This window comes from Watersipora subatra, chromosome 6 (assembly GCF_963576615.1).
Source record: "Watersipora subatra chromosome 6, tzWatSuba1.1, whole genome shotgun sequence".
NCBI classification, from domain to species: Eukaryota; Metazoa; Bryozoa; class Gymnolaemata; order Cheilostomatida; family Watersiporidae; genus Watersipora; species Watersipora subatra.
The window spans coordinates 14,987,177-15,001,860 of NC_088713.1; the positions used below are offsets into that span (position 1 = coordinate 14,987,177).

Sequence of the window (14,684 nt, forward strand, 5' to 3'; positions counted from 1 at the left end):
ACAAACTGGTAAACTAAATTTAATATCTCCTAGGACAACATGAAACCACATGGGTTGATATGGGTTAGTTACGATGAGAAAAATCTCTTACCACAATGTATATGGTTACGGTGCATCAATGGCAAAGTATTTGTCCAAGAATCTAACTTCTTATTAGTAGTTATTGATTTTGAACATTCAGGATTGTGAAAGAGATTAAAACAGAAACTCAGACAGTAATGATCATAAATGTGACAAATCCTTGCAAAAGTATTTTGCAATACTAGTTCAAACTTACCTGAGTGGTGATTTGGAGAGGTTGCAATGGTGCATGCCAAGTTTTTCTAAAGAATCCAGATTTTTGAGGAGAATAGGACGAACAGAATTCATATTACTGTAAGATAGGTTCAGCTCTTTCATTCTGGGCAGTGAAATAAGTCTGTAACAAAATGTTAAAAACTACCCAATGAATTCAAACTCTGCATTCCAAGTTCTTTTTTTCATGTTGAAGCAAATATTTCTATGAGAATACAATGTTTTCTGTTTTTTGGCTCTACAGGTCACTTTTTTCAGCTCAACTAACAAAGCTTAAAAGTTTTAATAAACTGCACAAATCGCATTACAAAACTTACCTTTAATATGGAGTCAAATATGTTTAACAGCTTTATTTCTTATATTCCTCACTAGTTAGGTCAAGCTGGTCAGGACTAAAAGTTTTTAACGATTAACTTCATTTTTCACCATAAAATTAAATCTTATAGAGGGACTTGATTGCATATTTTTGTAAATCTAATATTTGAAAAAAGTATGAATAATTTGCCGTATAACAAAACTGAAGCTATGTGGAGGTCACAACTATGACACAAGTTGAGCTAAGACAGTGTTTAGGTTACTTTTACTGCAACCATGAGCTTGTCCGAGATAAAAGGCATGATTACAGCTAAGAACCAAACAGTCACTCCTCAATTGTCGTTTTAATTGTTAGAAATTACCCAAAGTTCTTTGATGTAACATTAGTGAAACATTTGAACATTTGCAGCTGTAATGCATCTGACATGACTGGTTGTTGCTCATAAGACTGCAGTAAAATGACCTGAACAAATAAAATACAAATTCTTGGATAGGCTGTAGACATACTTTATATTGGCAAAATGTACACTGATTATCGTAATTGGATGAAGCATACATTGCTTTTATATATGGCTTAGCATGGCTTTTGGTAGCAAAAGAGCTAACTTACTTGTTTTCTATTCAAACATCAAACATTATAAATAGTGATTTTTAAAAAAGTGTAATTTTTATAAATAGTGTAATTTTGGGTGAGCTGAGTTTATTTTTTCTATCACCTGCCTTGTGAAAATCTGGACAAGTTCAAAAACTAGACAAGTTCATTGGCGAGTTATTAGGTATGTAATACATAAAACTAATGAAACATCCATAATTTGAGTTAAATTTAATGTTTACTATTGGGTTAGGTGTAGCTGTGTTTATACTGTTTATCACTACCTTAGTGAAATGTTGCTTGTTGGGTTAAACACATGTATTACCTCTTCAAATTTCCTTAAAACAGTAATTTGAAAATTCAAAAACTGGTTTTTTTACCCCCTTCTTTAGAGTGAAGTTGGATTAGAGCTGACAATCAAATAGTGGCTAGGGCTGTATTTGTATATTGACTAACTCACCAGAACTTTGAGAAAATAAATTTTGGCTCATTTGTAAAATCAATGCTATTGTCGCCTATATTTTGTATTTCCTTTCATGCAAAGAAACAATAATACCATCAACCTCAGCATTTGTGCTCTACAGTTTTTGGTATTTAAATCAAAGTATTGGACTGAGTTAAACAAGTAACTGTTTTGAGTAGAACATGTTAAGATACACTTATTAAATGTCTCAATAGTGTCACTTTCAAAGATTCAAAGAGAATACCTCAATTTTTCAAGTTAAAAGTTCTTTACCTCATAGCAATGGCTGCCATTAAATGTTGTACATTGATTTTAAAGAGTTTTATCATTGTTCATCAGATGTTTTAAAGTTTATTAATCATAATTTAATTCGCAAAAAGGACAAATTGAGACAATGGATCAGATTTAGGCCTTGGCGACTTCTAACCAGGGTCTAGTTTTGACTATCGTGACATTGAATATTCTCAGAAAAGCAGTCACAAAATCTATGGCAGCCGCACAAAAAGCGCCCAATAATTAATTTTTATTGATTACAGTTATTATTATTACTGCAATTGTCGAAAATAACAATGTATTCACTATAGCGCCATTTGCAATTTCTATTACTGGCTTGTGGACTCTTTTCCATTGACCATTTTCTTTTGTAGGTTCATAAAAATTAGCGAAGTCAATTAGCTGTGTCATTTAATTCAATGATAGCACTGTATTTTGTTACCCTTCTTTGTGGCATACTTTTAGAGATGGCATTCAAATAAAGGTCATCATCAGATAAAGATCACATTTAAATAGAGGTTATACAGCAATTAAAATTCAGAGTTAAATATTCTCCATGAACAGGCAAGTAACTGAATGCATTACAAAAATGAATGAAGTACTTTTTCAGTAGTAGATATAGACATTTAGAGAATTTTTTTGATTTTATTGTAAATTATCAGGAAATTAAAAAAAAAATTTGTTTGCTATTAACTTATATTAGTACAGTTCATCTAATTTCAGTTTTTCCAGTGCTGAAAAAGCTTATCAAAAAAAGATTAATAGGTTATTTGATCTTATATAACCACCCAAATTTTGCTATGAAATGTTACCAAAATTTAACAACGAAATAATTTTCAGGGCTAATCCGACTACTATTTGCTACAGGCACTAGATAGGGATGAAATCATAAAAGCAGCATTAATACTGTTTTTGCAGCCTACATATACCTTCGCTACCTATCAAAAATTTAATCAAGATCCAGAGTGAACTATTTTCTATGACCTCAGTAAAGCTTTGAAATAATATACAAGTATCATTAAAATCACCAAGTGTGCTTATTATCTTATAAACACCACTTATACTCTAAGAAATATGACTGAAAATAACACACTCAGAAATATTTTTTTAAAAGAGATTTTCCATCTGATCCCCTGTTTTGATTTGTATGCTTATGTACTTGCCTGATTGATCATTTGAATAACTTGTAACTACGCAGGTCAAATTTTTTCAGTGAACCCAAATATTTAATCACAACACAACTAGTGAAGGTCTTTTACCACAATGGCGCATAAGGGGGAAAGTGTCGTAAATCTGCTACAAATTGTTATAAACATATTTATTTTAGTACAAAGTTGATTGTATCATGCGGATTCACATGTTTCTAAAAGAAAAATGTAAGTCAGTTTTATGGGTCAAAATTCCAATGATGCACAGTTTAAGTTGAATGGCCAAACCAATTTGAAGCTCATAGTTGCATACAACAATGTACCTAGAAATACAATGACTAATAAAAAATTAAAGAAGTGACTGAGAGAATTAGCGTTCATTTAAAAATTCAATTTAATAACAGGACTTTGAAGCGGAAACATAGGTTATGCAGAATGAAAAGACCTCACACAGAGATGTTGTAAAACTTGGTATACTTTCTTCATAATAAACTAAGCAGTATGTTAGCTTTTTCTGTTTTTGTTTTTCTATTTTTCATAAAATTAATTTTAATAAATGACTTTTTGCAATTTAGTTAATATGTTTTGCTGTTTTGTTAATGAAATCAACATCACCTTATTTTTTACGAAACATGTTTTTTGTCAAATTGGTCCCGAGTAGATGTTTGTACAAGAGTCTAAATCTATGTTACATTAGACAGTTACTGCCCATACCGACCCCGTCCCTGGCCGATGCGGTTTAGTTTGACACAAATCTTCTCAAGATATGGTTTGGAGAACACCAGCAAGTCTTTTTCAAGCCGTAGATAAAGATTCTGCCAAAGTATTGGCAATAATGCAAAATCATCTTTTCCAATGGCTAGCATCCCTGCTGCACAGCTGATGAAGCAAGTTAACCAGTTGCAAAAAAACTACATAGCCCTCTTTCAGTGTCTGGTTTGTGAAGGCTAGTGCCACAATCAGAAAAATCCTGACTTTGCAAGAAACAACCAAACTGAGAAAATGGTTCATTTTTCTAAATTTGTAGGCCCTTTTTCACTTAATAACTGATTTTCAATACTATTGCGTAAAAGCCCATTTCATCCATTGGTAGGTTTGCTAGAATTTGAAGTCAAAGCCGACTTTTTTGTGCAATAGAAAATATGTTATATACAATTTAACTCATGAGTGCAATTTGTTAGCTATATAGTGATAACATAGCCTGTGAGCCAAAATATTTATTAATAAACAAATAACATAAAAACAATAATGATAAACATATGGAAATAGATGAACTATTTGTGTATCACAATAATTCATCAATCGCTTGGTCAGTTGCATTTTGGTTGATGCTTTTGTTTGTTTTGTTTGCTTGTTTTTTTGTTTATTTCTATCTATAATAGTACTATCACAAAAAAATAATATGAAGAGTGTTTCTTACAGTTTAAAAGGACAGGATAAATAGAAAAAAGTCACTCCAGGAAAAGTGATGATGAGGTCTTTGTGCGCAATAGCAAGGCTAATCAAGACGCGGAACCTGAAAGTAGAGTCAGCAGAAGTCTGTCTAGTTAGTTTAGTCTAGTCTGGTTGTCTGATGTAGCATTTCAGTTCATTTTTGAAAGAATTAGCATTTACAATTTTATGCAGTGTAACCGGTAGTAGATTCCATAGCAATGACTCTTGATAATTCAAACAACATTGACCAGCTTTTGATTTAAACAATGGTATTTTTAAGTATATGTGTGTTTGACGAGTAGTTAAATGTGTTATTGTCCTGTTTTGGCTTTTTTCATAAAATAGGTTTTGTGCTTTTATCAGTACTTTGTATTTGTATAACTTTTTAATAGTTGAAATTCTATTTAGGTTGAATAGCGGATTAGCAGAAAAATCAAAAGCTTTCTTGTGAAATATTCTGAGTAAAGTATTTTGAGATTTTGTTTGAATGCAATCCATATATTCTGACACCATGTATTTTTGTACTGCTGAACTAGCTGATATTACCATTCAAACAATTTTTGAGTCAAGCAAAACTTTTACGCATAGTTTTAAAGAATATAAACTTGTTGTGTAGATGAAGAGAAACTTTCGGCTACATAAACATTTTGCACATGCGTACTAAGCACTGTTTTTATCACAGAAAAAAGTAGTAGAGAGTTTAATGTAACTATATAAAATTTTCGCGAAGATGAAGAGAAACTTTCGGCCACACAAACATTTTGCATGTGCGTACTAAGAACTGTTTTTATTGCAGAAAAATTAGTACAGAGTTTATTGTACTACTAACGCCAATAATGAGTTGTAACATAGAATTACCAACCAAAAAAGTGATTTTAGAGAGGTGCATCACAAAGCAAAACCACACAGCCTCACATAGGTTTGCAATGTCGGAGATGTTTCTTGCTACGATAGATTTGGTTACACTGCAGGACAGGCTGATTAATTCTAAAAAAACAGTTTTCTATTTGCGCGAATTAAATTTAAACATTCGAAACAGTACAATGTGATCAAAAGAAGAAACCCATACAATGATTTTCATCAACAAGGCAAAGTCTTGTATAAGTTTTCTTTGGGATACTATTTCAGTCTTACCTTACTTTAGAGTTAGCAAATTTGCAAAACTCCATGTTGAGTTTTTCTAGTGAACCAATATTTCTCATGACAGCAGGGCTAACGGGATCGAATTTATTGTGAGAGAGAGTCAGTTCTTTCAAGCTGGCCAGTGAAGCAAATCTGTAATGGAAGGTCCTAAAATTATCTAATGACTTAAAACTCTGCAATCCAAGTTACTGGTTCCACGTTAAAATAATTTATTTCACGAGAATACTAAATATTCTTTTATTTGGTTTTACAAGTCAACAGTCTAACCATGCGTATATTGAGTAAGCACTCAGTGTAAAATAATAATCATGTTATATTCAGCATTTTAAATCTAGAAATAAGAAAAACGAATGAGCGAGGCAGTAAATATTGAAGAAAATGAGTTTTATTGCCAGATTACAATAGAGACATGGCAGTGTAAATGCACAGTTGGCAAAAGGTCAAAACGTTGTCTAAAAATGAGGTAAAATCTAATTTCACAATGACTGCAAATAATCAAAACTTGATAATTGTGTTTTGTTGATTTTATATCACTACTTTTCACAGTTTCTTTCATGTACCATGACAAAACTTCAACATTTTTAAAACTGCACATGTGGCATATTACCAGTGACGTTCAGCATGGGTTAGAGCCAGCTGGACAGGAGTAGAGGTTTATAACGATTGCCTTAACTCTTTTGATTGCAAATTCTTTATTTTAAAGAAACCTAATTACATATATGTTAAAATGAAATGTTTATAGAGGGTATGTATAAGTTGTCATATAAATCCAATGCCATAAAAATGCCACGACTGTGCTACAGGTCCAACTCAGACAGTTTTTTAGTCATTTTTGCTACAACCAAAAGCATGACTGAGATTAACCATTCATAAAAGTTGTTTCAGCTAAAAATAAATATTTCACATCAAAATTTTAGGAAATGTAAGTGTCGTGATTTTGGGTGGGTTGTGTTTATGTTTCTATCACTCGCCTAGCAAAGTTCTGCTCGTCAAATTGAACAAGTACATTGTCTAATTATAAGATATGTTATACATGAAACTGATAAACCATTTTAACTTAATGTTAAGTTTAACGTTAACTATTGGGCTAGGTTTTGCTGTGTTTATTCTTTCCCTCATTACGCTGGTGAAAAATCAGTTGGGTGTGCATAAATTTTCATATCAGCTGATCAAAGCAGTCTAAAGAAAAAACTTATACAAAGAAACTTAGAATATACTTAAAAATTACAACAAAAGATTTTGAATAAAATTTTAAATCTCTCTGTTTGATCATATGAATAAAATGTAACTACGATGCCAAGTTCTTTATTTTTACACCTAAATTTTTTATTTTTTTCCTGAAAAAATGATACGGAGAAGGTCACAAATGCAAGCAAATAATACAAAAAGTCATTTTGAATGAAGTTTTGTATCTGCTTGAGTAATAATTCAGATAATTAGCAAATATGCATGTCAACATTTTTGATCGAACTAAAATTTTTAATGACAATACAACTATTGGTGTTCTCTCTCCTGCAACGGAACACTTAAGGGTAGACAGTGTCATAAATCTGTAACATATGGTTATAAACAAAAAAATGTTAACACAAAGTAGACTTTTCCATGCTGATCTAAATATTACTAAAATAACATTTGTATTCTTTAAGTATTCTGTAATCAAACATACTTGGCACTGTATGGTCAAACCAATGGGAAGCCCATAGTTACACATTATACAGTAACATAAAAACACAATGACTAATAATTAATCAATAAAGTAACAAAGTTAGTTTGAATTATATTTCAATTTTAAAATTAAAAACAAATCATTGAGGAGCGAGCTTAAGATGCACAAATGGAAAAACTTCTGACCAGGATATGTTGTGAAACAATCTGTTTGAGTAAATTATCTGTGAAAATTCAGCAATAATTTTACAATTTGGTTTTATTGCTTTTCTGTTAGTCATGTTATTATTTTTAATGAATGACTAGTTGGGGCTTAGTTATTATGTTTTGCTGTTCTGTTGATAATATAAACATCACTTTATAAGCAACCTCACTTATGTGCAAGTTTCTGTAATGCTGTTGGTCTTTGCTAAGCATTTGCTAACCGTTCATTTACAGTGTATGGCCAAAGATATTTGCCGTTAAGCACTGAATACTCTTGTAGATTGCTTATGAAATAGTGAGCAACAAGCCGTACACGCCAATTAATCCCTCATCAATAAGATTTATAGAGGAGTCCTACAGAAGGACCAGCAAAGCTCCAATTAACTTGTCATCAGGTAGACCTACACGAGATGGTGGAAAAAAGAGCTGACAGAGGTATTATTAAAAACATTGCCCAAGCTCCCACAGACTCCGGAGACTTTTAGTCAACGCTATACGTGAACTCCGATTTACCTCAGAACACAGGACTAAAGTGAACGGAGTACCTCTGCTGAACCCACGTAGCAAGAAAACCGCACTTCTCCGCTGGAAATGCCTAAATCCGTGTCTGGCGCATGACAAACGGATTTTGTCGCAACATAATATTTTGTTATGAAACAAATTTTGTTGCAACATCATATTTTTGTTATGAAACTATTTTACGTCAGTCTGAAGTTAACCAATGGAGTTACATGTTATTTTAAGCACCTATATATACAGAATATTCACCTTGATTATAAAAGAGAGAAGTTTGTCATCTTTTCTACATTCAGTAACCTCGGAAGCACCTTTGCTGATACACTTGTACTCATAGCTATATTCACTCTTGTGCATTCACGAACTCTTTGCCAAAGCTACTCGCAGTTCAGGCAAGTGACTCTTTGTTATGATACAGCCTATGGGCAGAGTTATATTTTTCAAAGTGGTGGGAATTTTCTCTTTTATTTTGTACTATGCTTTGCAACATTTGTAGTATATCTTATACATCTTGTTCTTTACTCTAATAGATAACATTTGATAGTGGGGTAAATACAACCAACCTCATCTCGTTTCTTTATTTGACATGGTAATCAATTCAAAATCAGTGTGGTAAATGCAACTCCATTTGATAGAACTTGTCACAAGATAAATTAGCCTACTGGTCTAAAATGAGTGGTTCATTCTAATGAGAAAATAGCACAGGACTCAGCGTCGCCTCGCAGACTATTCTGCATGAATTGGACTCAGTTTGCTGGTATTTTAAGTCTAGACAATTGCACTTAGAACCCAGATTTGCTCTTCAGCACACCATGTCTAAAATTTAACAAACTGGGCGCCCGACAATTGAGCAACACAATTCTATTGGTGTGGTGGAGACAAATCTGAAGTGAAAACTTATTACAGATTTGGTGGTCAATGACCGAGGCATGCAAATATGTTTGTTTGGCAACACTGAAGCTTTAACCTTGTAGAGTAAGCTGTTAGCAGTAAGCGTAGCCGATAATTATCAATTAATTATTCTAGCTAGAGGGGCGCGACTCCAGTGTCATAAAGAATTACTAGAGCGTGAGTAGAATGTTTGTTTACATTCTTTTGAGGGAAAATTCCAACACTTTGAGAAATTGCATGCTAAGCTTGAAACTAAGCTGTGGCAGGCTGTGGTGTGCATTATTGTGAGCAAGCAATTTTGCGCATCACCAACTCTAGCGTGGTTATAGAAGCAAGCAGAGGAATATTGAATTAGTGCAGAGCTGAAGATGAGATTTTATTGAGAAAAAACTGAGTTTTGAGATTACAGGCCTATGAGAAATTATGTACGCGTACACGAGAGAAAATACAGAGAGGAGATTAAAATTCCTAGGAGATTATAGGAATACTGAGATTAATCGCAGTTGTGGGACTACACTGCTTGAGAAAAGATAACTTTAGCTAATGAGAAAAAAAGTTCTGTTTTAGAGAACCAGAGATTTTACCTATCCCAGCTGCGAGACTTATGCTGGTTGAGGAGAATGCTAAAATGCAGAGATGAGATTGAAATTCCTAAGAGATTATAGGATTATTGAGACTAACAATTCAGCAGTTGGGCGACTTACACTGCTTGAGAGAGAATAACTTCAGCTAATGAGAAAAAATTCTAATTTTTAGAATTAGAGAACATTTTTACTGCAGTGAATTAAAGCTCTGCTTGCTATCTACACCACCAGCCTAGGGCTGTGTTAGTACAGGTTTTGCTTGGGTTGTGCGGTTGGGCTAGCCTCAGTGAGTCGGGGAGACACAAATTGTTACTAGATATGAGATAGCAGCTTTACTTATCGAGATGCCTACACCTATTGTTATGTTTTAGTACTGAGCTTGGAAAAGAGCTTAGAAAAGAGCTTGGGAAAGAGCTTGGAAAGGAGCACGCGTAGAAGACTCTCAGAAGAAAAAAAAAAAAAATTTTTAGCTTGGAAAAGAGCTACAGCGATCCCACTTTAAATTTAACCTTCAACCCTAAAACTTGCAAAACCAGGTAACCATTTTACCTATTTCCATTAAACTGTGAAAAAGCAGTTTGTGTGGGCCGTGACTAGGGCAGTACTACAAAATTCACCCCATTTTATTGCATGAGCACTCTGGAGGAGGAAGCTCCATCCGATCGAGAAGTGCGAGCTGAAGAGAGAGATCGTCGTCGACTAGCAGAGGAAGTGCTTGCCCTGCAACAGGAACTGCGTGAGCACCAAAAAAGACAGATGGCCGATCTTGCAGCACATTTGGATGGAAGCTTTCCCAAGTACCATGGAGACCCAGCTACCGATGGCAGCTTCCGGAGTTTCCTCAGCGACTACAAAATGGCCTGTGACCGTTTTGGCTTCAATGACGCCAAAGCAGCGCTGTGGTTGACCAATAGTCTAAGAGGGCATGCGCTTAAAATCTACAAAGAGAAAGTGAGAGAGAATGCTGATCTGAAGGAGAACTACAATGACCTCACTAAAGCCTTAAATGACTACTTTCAACCGCTCACCGATGGCAAGAAGTATGGCACTGGCGCATTCCACCTACGCACTTTAATGCCAGGTGAAAGTGTGGTGCATTACTTCGATGACCTGCAGCGCCTTGCAGGAGAAATTTGCCCAGATGAGCAGCGACCAATGGCAGATGACCAGCTAATGATGAAATTTATAGGAGGCTTGCCCAGATACCTCCAGGAGACGATAATTCCAAAGGACCCAGAAAATTCAAAGGAAGCATTGAAGTTAGCAGTAAAAGCACAAGCGCAGAGAGAGTTCTTGCAAAGAGAAGGAACAGCTCCTGTGCATGCAGTAGCCACCAGCTCACAGCAGGAGGCACTGTTGGAGAAGATGGAAAAGCTCACGGCACAAGTGAATAACTTGCAGATGGAGAGAGCCTATCCTGAACCAAAGGCTCCTAATTTTCAAAGAGAGAAGAATTGGCCAAACCCACAGCACCACCTACCAGAATATAGCCAGCCGAGACCCTCTGCGGCAGTCCACCCAAGATATCAGCAGCCGCAAAGATGGAAAGAGAGAGGACCCAGACCAAACCGAAGCTGGAAGAATGACAGACAACCAGCGTATAACCAAGATGGAGAGCCGCTTTGCTTCAACTGTAAAATATATGGCCACATGGCTAGTACCTGTAACCGACAGCGACAGCGCCAACCTCAATCTCGCAAGCGGTACCACCCCAATCCAAACCCACGCCACCAAGGACGCCAAACCAATGTGCGACAAGTTGAAACTGCCGAAGCCACACGCATCGAAGGAGGAGGCGGAGGACGAGCGCCTTCACCAACGAATGCGTACTTGTATCTCACCATGATGACTGTAGCCTGCTGCCTCGCCCCCACCTCTGCCAGCCCACTTTTAAAATTTTCTGCGATGGCTACGTTCTCTATCCTCAGCCCCATGGAGCAAGTCGGTGTCAACGCTGAACTACAGCCAATGGTATGTCCGACAGCATCTCCTGGGCAACTCTTCAGCCTTCCTGCTCCTATCAATTGCCAGCTACCTACTGCAGATCATGACTCGCAGCCTCGACCTGCCAGTTTCAGCTTGTACCGTCATAATGTTCTCCAATATGATGTATCCGGATGGCACTGCAGAGGCCTCAAGCAGACAATCCGATTGCTGACATACTTTTTCGGTGATGAACACCTCAAAGAGACCTCTACTGAAGAGATGAGGGTGACCGTAGAAGAGTGTAGAAATATGGTGCAGACCCGAAAAACCAGTGTGGGTGATTTGGAACTGCAACCAAAGGGAGCCCTTGCTACCAGCAACCAGCTCATATATAGCACACCAAAAGGGGGCGTTCCACAATGCTGCCGTTGGCACGAGTATACCGCCACTAACTATTTTGCCACCCCTGTCCAAGTCTACAAGAGACACAACTCTGCAGGATTCCAATGCACCGGCGCAGATGTGACTAGCTGCCCTAGTTACTTTGCAAACGGATGCCAGTTGGAAACCAGCGCATTAATTTGGGAGGCTAACATGGAGGCCAAATGCAAGTACCTTTTCTATAAGAAGATGCCTGGTCAATATCTTCACAAGAGCTGGATCTCGAATGACGGTCAATTGGCACTGACATTTGAAAGCAATGTCACAGAGACGGATTGTGGCAAGACCGTGCAGATATCTGACCAATCTGTCCCCTTCACCATGGAAATCCTAGAGAGCGCCCCTGTTCGAGGCGACATCTCCAGAGGAAAGCGAGGAGCCACAGATGTCGGAGTTGTCACCTCAGATGAGCTTGCTGCTGAACTCCAAGCCTTGTACTTTAGAGTAAGAGAAGAACAGCGGTTTGCCTATCAGCATGTTCTGAAGTTGACCTGTGAAAGTATGCAGTCTGCCACAACAGTGATGAGAACCCTTGCCCTCACCAAACCTACTGAGACCATTCGAGCCTTGCTGAACCAGTCCTTGCTGTACAGCCGTGCTGGATACAACCTGCTGGAAGTTTGGAGTTGTGTGCCCATACCTACAGACAACTACCACCTTCTGGCTCAGCCAAAGGACTGCACTGAAGAGATACCCATTAAGTTCGAATATAACAACCGGTCATCCCATGGATACTTAGACCCCTCAACTCTGATCATCTCACATCATGGCACTCCAGCCGACTGCTCATTGACATCATCCATTCCAGTCAGAATCTCCAAGGAAGTTTACATTTACAACAGACCAACCGGACGGCTAACCGAGACGGGCCAAGCCCCCATACTTCATGCCTTCAGCTACCCTTCAATCGCTGATGACGCTGACCTGATGAAGCCTATGATCTTCAAACCAATTATGATGTACACCTGGCGGGAACTTCAGCCTACTGAGCAGTTAAATGCCTTCTTACATACTGCCTCAGCGCATGCTGAAGTTTTAGCCTTCCTCGGAGCCTCACCAAGTGTAGGGGACTTCAAAGACTTGGAGTCTACCGCTGACAAACTTGCTGCTGGAATAGTGTCCAGGGGAATGACCTCTTTCATCGTCCTTCTCAAGAATCCATTCCACCTGTGGGTATTCCTGGTTTGCTCAGCCATCACTGTCTATGGAGTATTCAGACTCAGCCGCAAACAATTTGAGAGGTTTGGATACACAGTAACAAACCGCTGGAGAGCCAAAAGAAGACAACCCTCCAATGAGATAGACCGTACCACCATTGAGAGAGCCTCCCTAACCAATCAAGAGATCGATGACACAGAGTCGATTAGTGAAGTGGCCAGACGAACCTTGCAAGCAACTCCGGAGACTCCAATTCGACAACTACGCAATGGAAAACAGAAAGATCCATGCCTAGTGATCTTGGCAGCTGTCAACGGTCAAGTCGGAAGATTCCTATTTGATTCTGGATCAGCGATCTCAATCATTTCTGAAGCATTGATACGACGCCTGAGAGTTCCAATCTACCCACTCACCTGTCAACAGGCTGTGTCAGTCACTGGAGAAAGGCTTAACCTGATTGGCGAAGCAGAACTGACATTGAAGATTGGAAAGTTAGAAGTCCGACAACTCTTCCGTGTCTTTCCAGGCTGCAACCAAGATGGCATTCTAGGATGGGACAGCATCCAAAAGTGGGGACCAATCCTATTGGATCCTGCCGCACGAAAACTCAAGATTGGAGGTCAACACATACCCCTAGAACACTCAAAGACCCCACCCCTGCGCGTCTCAGCAACAGAGAAAGTTGTGATCCCTCCCCGAGCCATTGCTGTGGTGATGACGAAAAGCAATATTCCCATCAAGCCTGGCCAACCTTTGGTGTTTGAACAAGACCCTGAGAAGTACCACCTCTTCATGAGCCCTCGTTCCTTGGTCAAGGCTGGAGATGCGATGCCAGTAAGAGTTGTCAACCCTGCCTGTCATCCCTTAACCATCTACCAACACCAGAAGCTAGGATATGTGGAGGCAGCCAAACAGATCCAGACCATTGACCAAGTAGACTACAATCCGAATGGTAGAGAGGACTGGCTAAGAGGATTGAATCTACAAGAAAGCGCTTTGACCTATGAAGAGCGTGGTGAACTTTTGACTCTTCTAGAAAAATACAGTCACCTCTTTGCCAAAGACGAATCAGAACTGCCAGGTACCAATGTGGTTGAGCACAGCATCCAACTGACCAACACCAAACCAATCAAGATGAAAGCGTATCGAGTTCCAAACAGCCTGCGCCAGCCACTCAATGACAAGCTAGATGAGCTGTTGAAGGCAAAGATCATCACCCCCTCAAACTCTCCTTATGCGTCTCCACTGGTCATTGTGAAGAAACCGGATGGCAGCATAAGACCTTGCGTGGACTTCAGAAAACTGAATTCAGTCACCATCTCAGACAGCTACCCACTACCTCGGGTTGATGAGAGCATGGAGTTTCTGTCCGGAGCACAATATCTCACCACCCTTGACCTTTTTGCGGGCTTTCATCAAGTTCCAATGGAGAAAGAGTCTCAGAAGTACACAGCCTTCATCACATCTAAAGGTCTGTTCGAGTACAAGTACATGTGCTTTGGCCTTAAGAACGCACCAGCTACCTTCAGCCGTCTGATGCAATACGTACTGAGCGGTCTTCTTTTCCACAGTAGCATGATATACATGGACGATATTCTCATTGCATCTAAAACATGGCAAGAGCATAAGCGGCACCT

The 14,684-nt window shown here is 38.1% G+C and overlaps 1 protein-coding gene across 1 annotated transcript in view; it reads right to left on the minus strand.

Moving 5' to 3' along the window:
* The window catches only part of LOC137398065 (leucine-rich repeat and death domain-containing protein 1-like), a 40,952-nt gene extending 32,337 nt beyond the window's left edge, over window positions 1-8,615 (minus strand). The window contains exons 1-4 of the mRNA XM_068084168.1: window positions 8,611-8,615; window positions 5,654-5,794; window positions 3,791-3,964; window positions 278-418 (exon numbers count right to left, since the gene is read on the minus strand). Coding sequence (XP_067940269.1) covers window positions 278-418; window positions 3,791-3,964; window positions 5,654-5,794; window positions 8,611-8,615 — 461 coding nt within the window. The remainder of the gene's footprint in view (window positions 1-277; window positions 419-3,790; window positions 3,965-5,653; window positions 5,795-8,610) is intronic.
* Between the last annotated feature and the right edge of the window lie 6,069 nt (window positions 8,616-14,684).